The 19,822-nt window shown below is 46.0% G+C and overlaps 1 protein-coding gene across 1 annotated transcript; it reads left to right on the forward strand.

Annotated features, from left to right (window-relative positions):
* The first annotated feature begins 2,824 nt into the window (after positions 1 to 2,824).
* Positions 2,825 to 4,299, forward strand: LOC119352099 (agmatine coumaroyltransferase-2-like). The gene has a single exon (XM_037618832.1). It carries the CDS (start codon positions 2,868 to 2,870, stop codon positions 4,191 to 4,193), a length of 1,326 nt encoding a protein of 441 aa, XP_037474729.1. The 5' UTR covers positions 2,825 to 2,867; the 3' UTR covers positions 4,194 to 4,299.
* Positions 4,300 to 19,822: the final 15,523 nt, after the last annotated feature.

The raw sequence follows: 19,822 nt of genomic DNA on the forward strand, positions 1-19,822 counted from the left end.
AGGCGGCGAGTTGCAGCCAGCGAGCAGAAGGGCAGAGGCGGGATGAGCAAAAGAGAGCAGAGCACTTGTCTTCGCGCGTCATTGTCTAGCGCGCTGTATGCCGCGCACCAAATATAGCGCATGCGATGCAGAAATTCTCAGCGCGCCGAATGGATTTTACAGCGTGCTGGCTTTTGCAGCATCTGTTGGAGATGTTCCGCGCGCTAAATTAGCGTTTTTTTCAGCGCGGGCTACTTTTAGTGCCTCTGTTGGAGATGCTCTAACACGTGGCTAACTCGTTCCTCGACGTGCATAATCTTGCTCTCATTAGTACAATGCAAATTAGCAATCTATCTCATACTAATCGAGACAAAGTATTGTTCTGCATATCCGTAGATGATAAGAAGGTACCTTGGTATATATGGTGCATATACATCCTTACGATAAGGTGAAATAACAGTAACACCGGTAGTGACAGAACACACGGTCGTATCATCCATAACTCAATTGAAGACCCTGATGCTTGCTCGAAGCTTTACATCACAACGATTGAGCTCCGAGACACCAACAACCGTCTAGGATGCCCAACCACCCAAGAGGAACAAGCTCTACGGTACCAAGCACCCAAGAGTAACAAGCTCTCAAACTTCACTTCCATATATCACCGTGAAGAACTCAAATCGATGCACCAAATGCAATGGCAAGGGCACACGGAGTGCCAAAGTCCTTCTCTCTCAAATCCCACCACAACAACTAATGCTATGGAGGAAAATGAGAAAAAGAACGACGAAGATAATACAAAGAACTCCAAGATCTGGATCCAAGGGGTTCCCTTCACATACAGGAGAAAGTGGTTGGTGAGAATGTGGATCTAGATCTCCTATCTCTTCTCCCTCAAAACTAACAAGCGTCCATGAAGAGATTGAGAGTTAGCAAGCTCGAAGAAGGTCAATAATGGGGAAAGAACACGAGCTCAAGAGATATTGTTTAATGGGAAAGAAGACCCCCTTTTATAGGCACCCACAAATCCAACAGTTATGCCCTCAGCCCGCACATAAGCGGTAGTACCGCTCGGGCGAGTGGTATTTCCATTGGCACAATAGTTTCAGTCGTGACGTGCAACTAAGAAACTCAAGAGGGCGGCAGTGCTGCCGGAGCGGTACTACCGCTCCCACCAGCGGTACTACCGCTAGGTGTTGCGAGTACAGGTGAAACCGCGGTAGTAGAGTAGAGCAGCGCGGTACTACTGCATTGAGCGATACTACCGCCCACTACTGCAGCTCTACTTCCGCGCAGAGGAAAACAAGTCCAGAACCCCGAAAACAAGCGGTAGTGCCTGCGAAACTGGAACCACGGAAGTATCGCGCAAGCGGTACTACCGCTGCCCAGGGCAGTAGCACTACTGCTAGAGAGCAACAAAAAGGCCTAAACAAAACAGATGGAAGCATGAAAGCCTGGACTGTCATAATTTCTGCAAATGAGCTTCGAATTAAGTAAACTTAAACTTATTGGATAGATGACGACAAATGTTATTCCAACAGCGACGTCGTGTGAGCCTCTGAGGTTCGCCTCCTGGTTGCTGGATTGCTCAGACGACACAGGTGGGCTTAGCAGCACCTTGCATGCCAAGCAGCTAGGCTCAGGTCCCGTGCTTATTTTGAGACTCACACTTAAGCTGCGCATTTAGATTGGAGATTCAGATGGCGACCAAAAATGCCCGATAGTGCCTATGATATTTACTTCAAGACAACTGTGTGCTGCACGTACAGCCACAGACTAGTAGAAGCAGTAGCGTTTGACCCGGGGATGATTCCATGGCTTATCTGTAGACTTTTTCTTAGAAAGGCTCATCACTGTAGACAATAGTAGCAGCATTTAGTCCAAGCTTGGCTTAGTCTAAGTATCTGACCACGATCTACAAACTTGGAAACACGCTCGATCGGGTAACGTGCACATCGAATTTCTGGCGGTCGACGGCGTACCCCGATCGATACACGACACCATGCTTCCTCTTGCCCCATTTTCCACGTCCCACACGCACGATCAGTACGAGTACGCATTGTGCTTGGAGCTGAGCCACTCGATCGTAGCCGCTTGCTGGAGTTACATCAACCGCACACCAACGTAACCATTTTTTCCGAGGAACCGACAGAAACACCACCTTTTCCTTTAGACGAAAGAAGGATATTTACACACACAAAATTGGATATTTCCCAGCCCATCAATTTTTTTTTGGATATTTCCCAGAACAACGACGCAACTACTCCCTCCGTTCCAAAATAGATGACTCAACTTTGTACTAACTTCAATACAAAGTTGAGTTATCTATTTTAAAACGGAGGGAGTATATGCGTATGTAGGGGTATGTCCGTTCAGCCCAAACCTATCCGTCTGAACGTGGCGGCTCGATTTTCGCACTGCTCACCAACTCCCAGCGTTGAAGCACCACACCGCCACAGGTACCACCGTTGAACACAGGCGGCACCGTCAACCGGCTACAGTGCATGGAGGAGCTGCTCGACCGTGTCGTTGCATTTGTTGGAGCAGTACAATAGCTAGTGTACCAGACATGCATGTGCATGCATGAAGAGCCGCAGACATGGTGCTCGTGGGAGCAGTACACGTCCACGTCCACGACTGACCGGCGCCGAGAAATCATAACCCTCACCCAGAAGATAATTGTTAGAGAATCATATTCAGCTGACATATTCAGCCGTAGCGTTCACCTACCCTCCTTTGATCTCTTCTCGTGCATTAACAATCTCTAGCTATCTATATATACACATCACTGGATGATTTTAGCTAACAGCTCACTGCGCCGCACGGTCATATACATAGAGTGATACAAGGTTTTTGTTTTCTTTGTACGCAACCTTGCACTTATCGCCATGAAGATCACCATGCTCTCGTCCAGGCCCGTCAAGCCCGATTACGGCGCTTGCGGTGCACCTCCGGGCAGCACGGACGACGTCGTCCCGCTCACCGTGCTCGACAAGGCCAACTTCGACGCGTACATCTCCGTCATCTACGCGTTCCGCCCACCGGCGCCGCCCAACGCCGTCCTTGAGGCCGGCCTGGCCAGGGCGCTGGTGGATTACCGCGAGTGGGCTGGGCGGCTCGGCGTCGACGCGGCCACCGGCGACCGCGCGATCCTGCTCACCGACGCGGGAGCGCGGTTCGTGGAGGCGACGGCCGACGTGGCGCTGGACAGCGTCATGCCGATGAAGCCGACCACGGAGGTGCTGAGCCTGCACCCGAGCGGCGACGACGGGCCCGAGGAGCTGATGCTCATTCAGGTCACGCGCTTCGCGTGCGGGTCCATCGTCGTGGGGTTCACCGCGCAGCACCTCGTGTCCGACGGCCGTGCCACCAGCAACTTCTTCCTAGCGTGGAGCCAGGCTACCCGCGGCGTCGCCGTCGACCCCGTCCCGGTGCACGACCGCGCCTCCTTCTTTAAACCACGCGATCTGCCGCAGGCTGAGTACGAGCACCGCGGAGTAGAGTTCAAGCCCTACGAGGAGATTGACGAAAACGACGACGAAGGACACGCCGGGGACGGCGACGTGGTGGTGGTAAACAAGGTGCACCTCAGCCTGGAGTTCATCTCCAAGCTCAAGTCGCGGGCGTCTGTGGGCGCGCAACGGCCGTACAGCACGCTGCGGTGCTTGGTCGCCCACCTCTGGCGGTGCGTGACAAAGGCGCGCGGGCTCGACGGGAGCGTTTCCACCAGCGTGGCCATCGCCGTGGACGGGCGAGCGCGGATGAGCCCGCAGGTGCCGGACGGCTACACCGGCAACGTCGTCCTCTGGGCGCGGCCCACCGCCACGGCGCAGGAGCTCGTGATGAGGCCGCTGCAGCACGCGGTGGAGCTCATCAACCGGGAGGTGGCTCGGATCAGCGGCGGCTACTTCGAGTCCTTCATCGACTTCGCCAGCTCCGAGGCGGTGCAGAAGGAGCGGCTGGTGCCGACGGCCGACGCGGCGGAGATGGCGCTGAGCCCCAACATCGAGGTGGACAGCTGGCTGCGGATCCCGTTCTACGACCTCGACTTCGGCGGCGGGCAGCCATTCTTCTTCATGCCAAGCTACCTGCCGGTGGAGGGCCTGCTCATCCTGCTGCCGTCTTTCGCCGGCGACGGGAGCGTGGACGCCTACGTGCCCCTCTTCAGCCGCGACATGGACGCCTTCAAGAACTGCTGCTACAACCTCGAGTAGATTTACATCGATGGTTGTTTTGAAATGTACTCCCTCCGGTCCTTTTTACTCTGCATATTTGAATTCTCGGAAGTCAAATTTCACAAAGTTTAACCGTATTTATATGAAAAAGTATCAACATCTGCCATGCTAAAGTTATATAATATGAAACTTTAAGTCATGACACATCTAGTGGTATTCAGTTCATACCGTGAATGTTGACACTTTTTTTCACAAAGTTGATCAAACTTTACGACGCTTGACTTCAGTCAAATCTTATATATATGCAAACTAAAAAAGACCGGAGGGAGTATCTGCAATTCCACATATACATATGCGTTGCATGCGGGCGTGTATGCATGCACTACGTGTGGTGCTATAGTAAAGGAGTATGGGATAGAAGTATGGACAAATTTAATGTGTTTATCTCTCTGGTAAGTTGTCGCTAGATACTGTATAACTGAATAAAATACAACAAGTAATGTTATGTGGTGCAACATAGCAGTGGCCATAAAAATGTGTCATATGCCAGAGATTGTGTGTAGGGCGCTTTCAGTTTTGTGAGGATGCTGAGTTGCTAACACAAAATCTGGTTCGATTGTGTTCTTCATTATCCGTGTGTTCAATAGCGTGAATTTTCTCACGATTAAGTTTGACTTGTTACAACACACATGAAGCTGAATAGGTCTGTAGGTGCTTAATGATGCTGTTTTCAGATTTTTTTAAATATGGATGACGCGGAATATCAATCTTCGGTCAAAATGAGAAGATGCATGATTTAACTCATTGCTCAATGCACCAACAACAGTCTCATGTTTATGATGTCTGTGCTCATTCGGACCCTTCCCCTCCTCCCATGGGTTCCCATGCGAAAACTCAATCCTTTCTAGATTTGGCGTCGGCAATGCTCTTGCATTGTCCCCTTCTTGAAAGCGCCATCGTGGGAAAATGGGGCTGGAAGTGTGCTTAGTTACCGGTGGGTTGGGGCTATGCTTCAGTGGCATCCCTCATATGCCACCGCTCCTTCCGAAGTGTCACTCCAGTGTCAACCAAAGTAGTCTTTGTGGGCGATGAAGATGTTGATCCTGACCGGCTGTTGGTTGCTACCGTTCGAGCTCAGGGGTGAGTGACTCTACCGACCAACGGTGTGGCGCCCTTCGAAGTAGGGCGAGAGGGCGGGTGGGCCCTTTTCGACGGTGGAGGCGGGATTAATTTCAAGTCGGTCCGACCATATTGTGTAAGACAATGGCATGATCTCCCTCTAGTGCATTGCTCGATAAATGTTCATCGCCTACCTTCACTCCCAGTGTTGGTGTTTTGCTTGGTGGCTGAGGACTATGACTTTCAGGCGTCGCTTCTTGTGTATATATTTTAGATTGCTTGTTTCGTTTGATGTCTTATAAGCTGATCCTTCAGCACCATGTACCTTGCACATTGTTCTTTCACTTTTTTTCTGTTTATGAGAGCGCCATTAAGTTAACACCTGGCCTAGGCCTTTTTTCTAGGCCAGGTCCTGTTGGGGAAAGACAGTCCTGATTGGACCAGGACTTGTTCAAATCCCCAGTCTGTGACAGCGATCGGAAACGTGATCCAAAGATGTGCTAACTGCATATGTTGTGAGATCATATCAGACAAAGCAAACCAGTGATATTGAAATTAAGGAAGTCCAGATAAAGAGAAGAAATTGAAGGTGTTTTGTTCGGGGATTTTCGTCCATCATCCAATTACAGCAGTATCCCAAAACATTATGTGCATTTTGGTAACGCTGCGTCGTAATTGACTCCACGGTAACATTATGTACACTTTTGCTCGATACCGCCCGTGTCCCCCACCATAATCATGTTGCGTTACCGTCCTCTCCGCCTCCCCACGATCCTATCCTCCTCGTACAGAGTCCCCCGTCACGTTGCCCCAATCTTGTTCGCCTTCACACGATCTCCTCTGCCTCGTCGAAGCCGCTGGTCAGCGCCACCACGCCAGCCGCCGGAGCTCGCTCGTTGGCCTGCATCTCGGCGAGGAGCCCCCTCACACCGACGGACCCGAGGACGACCCCCTCTTGTCCATCAGCCTAGACTCCTCTTCTATCCGCACAAACCGGCAAGATCCCTTTTGTTAGACTGTATTTACATGTGTATATTGTAACGTTGTATACCACCTCATTATATATATATGTGATAGGCCACCCCTAGACGTTTTCCAGCCCGGTGCGCATATCTCCCTTGACGTTGACAGACCCGAGGACGACCCCCTCTTGTCCCTCTGCCTAGACTCCTCTACAATCCTTACAAGCCGCCAAGATCCTTTTCCATGATCTGTTTATTGCCAAGAGCATCTACAATTAGACTGGACCAATATGACCCACCCCTATATGTCCACTGACACATCGTGCAGTTTCCAAAAGTGTCTGCTTTTGTCCATCCACGCGGAGTTGTCATTCACATGCATATGATTGGTTAGGATGAGGAAAGATAGAGAGAAAAGAAAGAACTAAAGTTGTCTAGGGTGGGCTGCATTCAATGTAGCAAACTGCCTGTACATCCACATTTCTTTCCCATATACAAACTGAGTTTGAGTTTTCACAAACAACCAAAACATATGAGGATGAAGTAGGGGGTCCAATCGGGTGCAACGGCGGAGCTAGGGGGGACCAGCAGGGTCCACGGCTCCCCCCAACATGCAGGATTTTTTTTAATACCTATGCTTATTTATGTAGAGAACCATGTGGTCTGCTGTATGCCTCTCTTCAAAAGTGCATTTTGACAAAATAGAGTGCTAGTATTGTGCACAGAAGATCCCACTGGAAGTGCCTTGCTTTGTTGACTTTTGTTCTCACTCCCAGCCACACACACGAGCCATCCCATTCTTTTCTTTCTCATTCCTGAAGCGTCTCGCTGTCTCTCCTTCTCTGTTCTTCCAAGACCAAGGCGGAAAGAGGAGGAAATTCCCCAAGAACCGCTCCTTAATTCTCTCTTTCTGCGTTTGGAGCACATCAGGAAGCACTCATCCAGGTAAAAGGTCACAGATCTGTCACTTTGTTCTTCTTATTTGTATTGTCTATTTGTGGATCTGGTTTTTTATTAGAACCGTGATTAATCTCTGTAGGATACTCATGGCTAAAAATAAAATGAAGACTATGGATTCTTTCTATAAGAAGAAAATTAGACTTGATGAGGCATTGGTTTCAGATGTTGCTTGTCCTGATTTGGAAGAAGCAGAGGGAGGGGGGGAGAGGAGGAGGAAGAAGAAAAAGAAGATGATGGAGGGGAGGAGGAGCAACCTGTTGAGGAGGAGGAAGAAGAAGAGGCTCCACTTAGAATTAATAGGGTCAATGATGGTAGTGGTGTTCTGGTAGTGGAAAGAGACCAAGGGCTGCGTTGCCAACTTTGGAATCTTCCTGTCAATGACCAAGAGAAAGCAAGAAAAGTGTATGTGAAGTGTGGAGCATATCACTTTAAAAAGGAAATATACCCTCCTACTGGTCCAGAAAGCCACCCACGCAGGTTTCAATATCATTGGTTCAAGGCATTTCCTTGGTTAGAATACTCACCTACAGAAAATGCAGTCTTTTGCTTTCCATGTTTTCTGTTTTCTAAGAAGCCACTTGGGAAAGTTGGATCAGATGTGTTCACTGTGAAAGGGTTCAAGAATTGGAGAAAGGTTAACAACGGAAAGAATTGTGCTTTCTTAACTCATATGGAAAATAGTTGTAACTCTGCTCACAACTATGCGGCCAAATGTTATGACAATTTGAAGAATCAACAATGCCATATTGAACAGCTAATGGAGAGACAAACAACAGAAGATATAAGAGCAAACAGGTTGAGGCTTAGGGCAACAATTGATACATTGCGGTGGCTAGCATTTCAAGCCTGCCCTTTCCGAGGACATGATGAAAGTGTGGGCTCAAAGAATCAAGGTAATTTTCTTGAAATGGTAAAACTGATAGCTTCTTATGATGAGGAGGTTGGTGCTGTTGTACTAGGCAATGCTCCAGGAAATGCAAAGTATACTTCACCAACAATTCAAAAAGAAATCATGCATATTATGGCTTGTGATGTGCAAAGTTCAATCCGCAATGAAATTGGCGATGCCAAGTTTTGCCTGCTTATTGATGAATCAAGAGATGAATCTAAAAGAGAGCAAATGGCCATTGTTCTCCGTTTTGTTGATAAACAAGGTTTCAATCGAGAACGTCTTTTTGATCTTGTTCATGTTAAAGATACATCTTCAGCAACTTTAAAAGAAGAAATAGATTTTGTTTTGTCCCAACATGATTTGGATGTTCAAAATATTCGGGGACAAGGATATGATGGTGCTAGCAACATGCATGGAGAGTGAAACGGTCTACATGCCAAGTTTATGGAAGGGTGTCCATACGCATACTATGTTCATTGTTTTGCTCATCGATTGCAATTAGCTCTTGTTGGTGCATCTAAAGAAGTAACCGAAGTCCATAATTTTTTTGATCATCTTGCTCTTGTTGTCAATACTGTTGTGTCTTCTAGCAAGAGAAATGATGAGCTGCATGCTAATCAAGTGGCTGCAATGGAGCATCTCATTGAGCTCAGTGAGCTTGAAACAGGAAGTGGAGCAAACCAGGCCAGAACTTTGCGGCGGCCTTGTGACACTAGATGGAGTTCTCACTATGGTTCGGTTTGTAGCCTCTTGAAGCTTTACGTTCCTACATTTTTGGTACTAAAAAATATTGCTACTACTAGTGGGTCAGGTTCTTCACCTTCTGCACGAGCTAAGGCTGCTGGTGCTGTTAGGTTGATGATGTCATTTGACTTCGTATTTATTCTGCATGTCATGAAAGATTTGATGGGAATAACAGATATGTTATGCAAGAAACTACAGTAGAAATCCCAAGATATTTTGAATTCCATGGATGATGTTTCCACTACAAAGAAATTGGTACAGCAACTAAGAGATGATGGCTGGGCTAAGTTGATTAGTGATGTGAATTTGTTTTGCCAGAAACATGGAATTACTGCTCCAAATATGACTGACAACTATGTTGATTTCATTCGGTCTCATGCAGATGATCTCAGTACAGCCGAGCATCACTATCGGTATGATACTTTTACAGTTGCAGTTGACCAACAACTACATGAACTAAACTGCAGGTTCAGCGAACAAGCAACAGAGATTCTCATCCTCTGCAATTCTTTGAATCCCAAGGACTCATTTAGTTCATTGAACATTGATGATGTATGTTCTCTCGCCTCAAAATACTACCCCGCTCACTTTTCAGAACAGGAAAGAAACAATTTGAGATGTCAACTACAACATTATGAGCTTGATGTACCTACAAATCCAAGGTTTCAGAATCTGTCAAGTGTAGGAGATCTTTGTCAACAACTTGCAAAAACAGGAAAATCAGTGGATTATTATTTGATTGACAGGTCATACAATATTTCCGCTCTTGTATTATTTGCTTTGACCATTACATCAAGTGTTAATTGATTTTATTTGTAGGTTAATTCGACTTGTTCTCACTTTGCCTATCTCAACCGCAACAACAGAACGTGCATTTTCGGCAATGAAAGTTGTTAAAACAAGACTCCGAAATAAAATGGAAGACATGTTTTTAAGAGATTGCTTGTTGATCTACATCGAGAAAGAGATTGCAGTAGGATTCTCAACTGATGCAATTATTGATGAATTCAATACAACGGACCGTCGCGTGGACTTCGAGTGATAACTGTTAGTTCATCAACGTCTAATTGTATATTTTGCTTCCAACCTATTGATGTATAGAGATATGCCTATGTTATGAACACTTGGTTGGTTATATACTTACATATTTTGCTATCTCAGTATGAATTTCTATATATTCTTATAAATTCCGTATACCTTATTAAATTTTGGAGTTGTGGTCAATGTTCGGCCCCCCTTGTGTGTATTTCCTGGCTCCGCCGTTGATCGGGTGGACTTTTTCCTTCTCTCCTGTCCGGATTTTCCATCCAAAGAAATGAGGACGAAGTAATGGGGGTCCAATTGTAGATACTCCAAGTGATAGTTTGCTTCCTACCTTCCGAGTCCCACCTTGCTCCGTCGCTCGTGCTTCAGTGAACCGAAAAATTATCGACAACATACCATTCCTGACACGTTTTATCTTCTGATGAACACAACATGTTGGGGAACGTAGCAGAAATTCAAAATTTTCCTACGTGTCACCAAGATCTATCTATGGAGAGACCAGCAACGAGTAGAAAGAAGAGTGCATCTACATACCCTTGTAGATCGCTAAGCGGAAGCGTTCAAGTGAACGGGGTTGATGGAGTCGTACTCGTCGTGATTCAAATCACCGATGATCAAGTGCCGAACGGACGGCACCTCCGCGTTCAACACACGTACAGCCCGGTGACGTCTCCCACGCCTTGATCCAGCAAGGAGAGAGGGAGAGGTTGAGGAAGACTCCATCCAACAGCAGCACAACGGCGTGGTGGTGGTGGAGGAGCGTGGCAATCCCGCAGGGCTTCGCCAAGCACCATGGGAGAAGAGGAGGAGAACTTGGGAGAGAGGGAGGGGCTGCACCAAAGGCATAAGGTGTGTTTGGGAGGCCCTCCTACCCCACTATATATAGGGATCCCAAGGGGGGGTGCGCCAGCCCCTAGGAGATCCAATCTCCAAGGGGGCGGCGGCCAGGGGAGGAGTCCTCCCCCCCCCCCAAGGCACCTAGGAGGTGCCTTCCCCTGCTGGGACTCTTCCTTTAGGGTTTCCCCAGGCGCATGGGCCTCTTGGGGCTGGTGCCCTTGGCCCATGTAGGCCAAGGCGCACCCCCTACAGCCCATGTGGCCCCCCGGGGCAGGTGGCCCCACCCGGTGGGCCCCCGGGACCCTTCCGGTGGTCCCGGTACAATACCGATGACCCCGAAACTTGTCCCGATGGCCGAAACAGGACTTCCTATATATAAATCTTTACCTCCGGACCATTCCGGAACTCCTCGTGACGTCCGGGATCTCATCCGGGACTCCGAACAACATTCGGTAACCACATACAAGCTTCCTTTATTACCCTAGCGTCATCGAACCTTAAGTGTGTAGACCCTACGGGTTCGGGAGACATGCAGACATGACCGAGACGTTCTCCGGTCAATAACCAACAGCGGGATCTGGATACCCATGTTGGCTCCCACATGTTCCACGATGATCTCATCGGATGAACCACGATGTCAAGGACTCAATCGATCCCGTATACAATTCCCTTTGTCTAGCGGTATTTTACTTGCCCGAGATTCGATCGTCGGTATACCGATACCTTGTTCAATCTCGTTACCGGCAAGTCACTTTACTCGTTCCGTAACACATCATCCCGTGATCAACTCCTTGGTCACATTGCGCATATGATGATGTCCTATCGAGTGGGCCCAGAGATACCTCTCCGTTTACACGGAGTGACAAATCCCAGTCTCGATCCGCATAAAACAATAGATACTTTCGGAGATACCTGTAGTGCACCTTTATAGTCACCCAGTTACGTTTTGACGTTTGATACACCCAAAGCACTCCTACGGTATCCAGGAGTTACACGATCTCATGGTCAAAGGAAGAGATACTTGACATTGGCAAAGCTCTAGCAAATGAACTACATGATCTTTTGTGCTAGTCTTAGGATTGGGTCTTGTCCATCACATCATTCTCCTAATGATGTGATCCCGTTATCAACGACATCCAATGTCCATAGCCAGGAAACCATGACTATCTGTTGATCACAATGAGCTAGTCAACTAGAGGCTCACTAGGGACATATTGTGGTCTATGTATTCACACGTGTATTACGATTTCCGGATAATACAGTTATAGCATGAATAAAAGACAATTATCACGAACAAGGAAATATAATAATAACACTTTTATTATTGCCTCTAGGGCATATTTCCAACAGTCTCCCACTTGCACTAGAGTCAATAATCTAGTTCACATCACCATGTGATTAACACTGACAGGTCACATCACCATGTGACTAATACCCAAGAGTTTACTAGAATCAGTAGTCTAGTTCACATCACTATGTGATTAACACTCAATGAGTTTTATGTTTGATCATGTTGCTTGTGAGAGAGGTTTTAGTCAACGGGTCTGAACCTTTCAGATCCGTGTGTGCTTTACAAATCTCTATGTCATCTCCTAGATGCAGCTACCACGCTCTATTTGGAGCTATTCCAAACAACTGTTCTACTTGGAGCTATTCTAAATTATTGCTCCATTATATGTATCCGGTCTCTCTACTCAGAGCTATCTGGATAGGTGTCAAGCTTGCATCGTCGTAACCTTTACGACGAACTCTTTTACCACCTCCATAATCGAGAAAATTCCTTAGTCCACTAGTTACTAAGGATAACTTTGACCGCTGTCCTGTGAGCCATTCTTGGATCACTCTTGTACCCCTTGACTGACTCATGGCAAGGCACACTTTAGGTGCGGTACACAGCATAGCATACTGAAGAGCCTACGTCTTAAGCATAGGGGACGACCTTCGTCCTTTCTCTCTATTCTGCCGTGGTCGAGCTTTAAGTCTTAACTTCGTACCTTACAACTCAGGCAAGAACTCCTTCTTTGACTGGTCCATCTTGAACACCTTCAAGATCATGTCAAGGTATGTGCTCATTTGAAAGTATTATTAAGCATTTTGATCTATCCTTATAGATCTTGATGCTCAATGTTCAAGTAGCTTAATCCAGGCTTTCCATTGAAAACACCTTTCAAATAACCCTATATGCTTTCTAGAAATTCTACATCATTTCTGATCAACAATATGTCAAGAACATATACTCATCAGAAATTCTATAGTGCTCCCACTCACTTCTTTGGAAATACAAGTTTCTCATAAACTTTGTACAAACCCAAAATCTTTGATCATCTCATCAAAGTGTACATTCCAACTCCGAGATGCTTACTCCAGTCCTTAGAAGGATCGCTGGAGCTAGCATACCTTTTAGCATCCTTAGGATTGACAAAACTTTTCTGATTGTATCACATACAACCTTTCCTTACAAAAACTGGTAAGGAAACTTGTCTTGACATCCATCTGCCAGATTTCATAAATGCAGCCAATGCTAACATGATTCCGACGGACTTTAAGCATCGCTACGGATGAGAAAATCTCATCGTAGTCAACTCCTTGAACTTGTGAAAAATTCTTCGCCACAAGTCGAGCTTCATGGACGGTGACATTACCATCCACGTCCGTCTTCTTCTTAAAGATCCATTTATCTCAATGGCTTGCCGATCATCGGGCAAGTCCACCAAAGTCCATGCTTTGTTCTGATACATGGATCCTATCTCGGACTTTATGGCTTCTAACCATTTGTCGGAATTTGGGCCCACCATCGCTTCTCCATAGCTCGTAGGTTCATTGTTGTCTAGGAACATGATCTTCAAGACAGGATTACTGTACCACTCTGAAGTAGTATGTATCCATGTCACCCTACAAGGTACGGTAGTGACTTGATCCGAAACTTCATGATCACTATCATAAGCTTCTACTTCAATTGGTGTAGGTGCCACAGGAACAACTTCCTGTGCCCTGCTACACACTTGTTGAAGTGATGGTTCAATAACCTCATCAAGTCTCCACCATCCTCCCACTCAATTCTTTCGAGAGAAACTTTTCCTCGAGAAAGGACCCGATTCTAGAAACAATCCATATTGCTTTCGGATCTGAATTAGGAGGTATACCCAACTGTTTTGGGTTTCCTATGAAGATGCATTTTATCCGCTTTGGGTTCGAGCTTATCAACCTGAAACCTTTTCATATAAGCGTCGCAGCCCCAAACTTTTAAGAAACGACAACTTAGGTTTCTCTAAACCATAATTCATACGGTGTCATCTCATCGGAATTACGTGGTGCCCTATTTAAAGTGAATGTGGTTGTCTCTAATGCCTAACCCATGAACGATAGTGGTAATTCGATAAGAGACATCATGGTACGCACCATATCCAATAGGGTGCAACTATGATGTTCGGACACACCATCACATTATGGTGTTCCAGGCGGTATTAATTGCGAAACAATTTCCACAATGTCTTAATTGTGTGCCAAAACTCGTAACTCAGATATTCATCTTTATGATCGTATCATAGACATTTTATCCTCTTGTCACAATGATCTTCTACTTCACTCTGAAATTACTTGAACCATTCAATAATTCAGAGTTGTGTTTCATCAAGTAAATATTCTCAACATCTACTCGAATCATCTGTGAAGTAAGAACATAACGATATTCACTGCATGCCTCAGCATTTATTGGACTGCACACATCAAAATGTGTTACTTCCAACAAGTTGCTATCTTGTTCCATCTTATTGAAACCGAGGCATTTCAGTCATCTTGCCTATGTGGTATGATTTGCATATCTCAAGTGATTCAAAATCAAGTGAATCCGAACGATCCATTTGCATGGAGTTTCTTCATGCATATACACCAATAGACATGGTTCGCATGTCTCAAACTTTTCAAAAACGAGTGAGTCCAAAGATCCATCAACATGGAGCTTCTTCATGCGTTTTATACCATTATGACTTACATGGCAGTGCCACAAGTAAGTGGTACTATCATTACTATCTTATATCTTTTGGCATGAAAATGTGTATCACTACGACCGAGATTCAATAAACCATTCATTTTAGGTGCAAGAGCACTCATTCAGGTTTAATACTAATCTTGATGGTAGAGGGAGCGTGCGATGTTAGATCACATCAAACTTGGAAACACTTCCAACACATATCGTCAGCTCACCTTTAGCTAGTCTCCGTTTCATTCCGTAGCTTTTATTTCGAGTTACTAACACTTAGCAACCGAACCGGTATCTTATACCCTGGTGCTACTAGGAGTACTAGTAAAGTACACATTAACATAATGTATATCCAATATACTTCTATCGACCTTGCCAGCCTTCTCATCTACCAAGTATCTAGGGTAATCCTGCTCCAGTGGTTGTTCCCCTTATTACAGAAGCACTTAGTCTCGGGTTTGGGTTCAACCTCGGGTTTCTTCATTGGTGCAGCAGCTGATTTGCCGTTTCATGAAGTATCCCTTCTTTCCCTTGCCCTTCTTGAAACTAGTGGTTTCATCAACCATCAACAATTGATGCTCCTTCTTGATTTCAACTTTCGCGATGTCAAACAACGCGAATACCTCAAGGATCATCATCTCTATCCTTGATATGTTATAGTTCATCACGAAGCTCTAGCAGCTTGGTGGCAATGACTTTGGGGAAACATCACTATCTCATCTGGAAGATCAACTCCCACTCGATTCAAGTGATTGTTGCACTCAGACAATCTGAGCACAAGCTCAACGATTGAGCTCTTCTCCCTTAGTTTGCAGGCTAAGAAAATCGTCGGAGGTCTCATACCTCTTGACGTGGGCACGAGCCTGAAATCCCAATTTCAGCCCTCGAAACATCTCATATGTTCCGCGACGTTTCGAAAACGTCTTTGGTGCCTCTACTTAAACCATTTAACTGAACTATCACGTAGTTATCAAAACGTGTATGTTCGATGTTCGAAACATCCACAAACGACGTTTGGGGTTCAGCACACTAAGCAGTGCATTAAGGACATAAGCTTTCTACTGTCCGCATAATTGCTACTATCAACTTTCAACTATATTTTCTCTAGGAACATATCTAAAACAGTAGAACTATAGCGCGAGCTACGACATAATTTGTAAAAGGTCTTTTGACTATGTTCAGGATAATTAAGTTCATCTTATGAACTCCCACTCAGATAGACATCCCTCTGGTCATCTAAGTGATCACATGATCCGAGTCAACTAGGCCGTGTCCGATCATCACGTGAGACGGACTAGTTAACGTCGGTGAACATCTTCATGTTGATCGTATCTACTATACGACTCATGCTCGACCTTTCGGTCTCCGTGTTCCGAGGCCATGTCTGCACATGCTAGGCTCGTCAAGTTAACCCTAAGTGTTTTCGCTGTGTAAAACTGTCTTACACCCGTTGTATGTGAACGTAAGAATCCATCACACCCGATCATCACGTGGTGCTTAGAAGCGACGAACTGTAGCAACGGTGCACAGTTAGGGGAGAACACTTCTTGAAATTGTTGTAAGGGATCATCTTATTTACTACCGTCGTCCTAAGTAAACAAGATGCATAAACATGATAAACATCACATGCAATCAAATAGTGACATGATATGGCCAATATCATTTTGCTCCTTTTGATCTTCATCTTCGGGGCTCCATGATCATCATTGTCACCGGCATGACACCATGATCTCCATCATCATGATCTCCATCATCGTGTCTTCATGAAGTTGTCACGCCAACGACTACTTCTACTTCTATGGCTAACGCGTTTAGCAATAAAGTAAAGTAAGTTACATGGCGTTCTTCAATGACACGCAGGTCATACAAAAAATAAAGACAACTCCTATGGCTCCTGCCGGTTGTCATACTCATCGACATGCAAGTCGTGAATCCTATTACAAGAACATGATCAATCTCATACATCACATATATCATTCATCACATCCTTTTGGCCATATCACATCACATAGCATACCCTGCAAAAACAAGTTAGACGTCCTCTAATTGTTGTTGCATGTTTTACGTGGCTGCTATGGGTTTCTAGCAAGAACGTTTCTTACCTACGCAAAACCACAACGTGATATGCCAATTGCTATTTACCCTTCATAAGGACCCTTTTCATCGAATCCGTTCCGACTAAAGTGGGAGAGACTGGCACCCGCTAGCCACCTTATGCACCAAGTGCATGTCAATCGGTGGAACCTGTCTCACGTAAGAGTACGTGTAAGGTCGGTTCGGGCCGCTTCATCCCACAATACCGTCGAAACAAGATTGGACTAGTAACGGTAAGCATATTGAACAAAATCAACGCCCACAACTACTTTGTGTTCTACTCGTGCAAAGAATCTACGCAATAGACCTAGCTCATGATGCCACTGTTGGGGAACGTAGCAGAAATTCAAAATTTTCCTACGTGTCACCAAGATCTATCTATGGAGAGACCAGCAACGAGTAGAAAGAAGAGTGCATCTACATACCCTTGTAGATCGCTAAGCGGAAGCGTTCAAGTGAATGGGGTTGATGGAGTCGTACTCGTCGTGATTCAAATCACCGATGATCAAGTGCCGAACGGACGGCACCTCCGCGTTCAACACACGTACAGCCCGGTGACGTCTCCCACGCCTTGATCCAGCAAGGAGAGAGGGAGAGGTTGAGGAAGACTCCATCCAACAGCAGCACAACGGCGTGGTGGTGGTGGAGGAGCGTGGCAATCCCGCAGGGCTTCGCCAAGCACCATGGGAGAAGAGGAGGAGAACTTGGGAGAGAGGGAGGGGCTGCACCAAAGGCATAAGGTGTGTTTGGGAGGCCCTCCTACCCCACTATATATAGGGATCCCAAGGGGGGGTGCGCCAGCCCCTAGGAGATCCAATCTCCAAGGGGGCGGCGGCCAGGGGAGGAGTCCTCCCCCCCCCCCAAGGCACCTAGGAGGTGCCTTCCCCTGCTGGGACTCTTCCTTTAGGGTTTCCCCAGGCGCATGGGCCTCTTGGGGCTGGTGCCCTTGGCCCATGTAGGCCAAGGCGCACCCCCTACAGCCCATGTGGCCCCCCGGGGCAGGTGGCCCCACCCGGTGGGCCCCCGGGACCCTTCCGGTGGTCCCGGTACAATACCGATGACCCCGAAACTTGTCCCAATGGCCGAAACAGGACTTCCTATATATAAATCTTTACCTCCGGACCATTCCGGAACTTCTCGTGACGTCCGGGATCTCATACGGGACTCCGAACAACATTCGGTAACCACATACAAGCTTCCTTTATAACCCTAGCGTCATCGAACCTTAAGTGTGTAGACCCTACGGGTTCGGGAGACATGCAGACATGACCGAGACGTTCTCCGGTCAATAACCAACAGCGGGATCTGGATACCCATGTTGGCTCCCACATGTTCCACGATGATCTCATCGGATGAACCACGATGTCAAGGACTCAATCGATCCCGTATTCAATTCCCTTTTGTCTAGCGGTATTTTACTTGCCCGAGATTCGATCGTCGGTATACCGATACCTTGTTCAATCTCGTTACCGGCAAGTCACTTTACTCGTTCCGTAACACATCATCCCGTGATCAACTCCTTGGTCACATTGCGCATATGATGATGTCCTACCGAGTGGGCCCAGAGATACCTCTCCGTTTACACGGAGTGACAAATCCCAGTCTCGATCCGCATAAAACAATAGATACTTTCGGAGATACCTGTAGTGCACCTTTATAGTCACCCAGTTACGTTGTGACGTTTGATACACCCAAAGCACTCCTACGGTATCCAGGAGTTACACGATCTCATGGTCAAAGGAAGAGATACTTGACATTGGCAAAGCTCTAGCAAACGAACTACACGATCTTTGTGCTATGCTTAGGATTGGGTCTTGTCCATCACATCATTCTCCTAATGATGTGATCCCGTTAGCAACGACATCCAATGTCCATAGCCAGGAAACCATGACTATCTGTTGATCACAACGAGCTAGTCAACTAGAGGCTCACTAGGGACATATTGTGGTCTATGTATTCACACGTGTATTACGATTTCCGGATAATACAGTTATAGCATGAATAAAAGACAATTATCACGAACAAGGAAATATAATAATAACACTTTTATTATTGCCTCTAGGGCATATTTCCAACACAACAATCTATTGATCATCATTAAAACAGTGTACGATGTTAGTTACAACCAACTAACTACAATCATGGTATTCATCTCACCAATTTTACGATCATGCACAAATTTATTGCTCGCTCCCTCACACACACAACTTCTTTTAAAATAAAACCAGGTGACTGAGTCTTCAGATGGTAAATCTCTTCGTAGGCATTCCAGATGTAGCATGTTGAGAACATCTTGGCCTATATGATAATGAAGAGGAAAAATAGAGTTCACACGAAGCTAGTATGTTAGTAACCTTAAGATAAATATGAATTACTCCCTCCGTCCAACAATATAAGATTGTTTTTCAAGCTAGCATAGCTTGAAAAACGTTCTTATATTATGGGACGGAGGAGTACCTTTTACAATTAACTTCGAAACCACAATCTCCCGCACTTATGTCTTCTCAAGCAGTACTACAACGATACTTTCTGCCAAGCAAAACATCAAAACAGCTAAGAAATATCAAGATAGCTTACAAACAGAAAATGAGTTAATTAGTACTGTCATATTATACTCGAGAAAATAGCATTCTTTCAATATCCAAAATTAGAAAACCATCGATGATTTAGTATGATCGACACATTTACTGGGGATGTGACATGTCATCTGCTCTCCGATGTCCCATATAACATTACAAAAACAGAGAGATTGTTTGCATATATGAAACGAACAGAAGAGCAAAAGCACCTGTTACACCATGATTCCACCGCTACTTGATTCCATTACCAGTCCAGTTACCTTCCTTATATTTCTTCAGGGCACGTTTCTCGGTCTCATATATAGGGCGCCTGGGCTGCGTGAATTATTTACGTTCTTCCGTCAACCTCCAACTCCTGACAATGTAACAAACTGTTATATAGCAATTCTAACGGCAGCAATTAATTGGTTAGCTAGTTTGACCTTTGGTTTAGTGCTGACTTTGAACGAGCTGGTACT

The sequence above is a fragment of the Triticum dicoccoides genome, chromosome 2A, assembly GCF_002162155.2.
Source record: "Triticum dicoccoides isolate Atlit2015 ecotype Zavitan chromosome 2A, WEW_v2.0, whole genome shotgun sequence".
Taxonomy (NCBI): Eukaryota; Viridiplantae; Streptophyta; class Magnoliopsida; order Poales; family Poaceae; genus Triticum; species Triticum dicoccoides.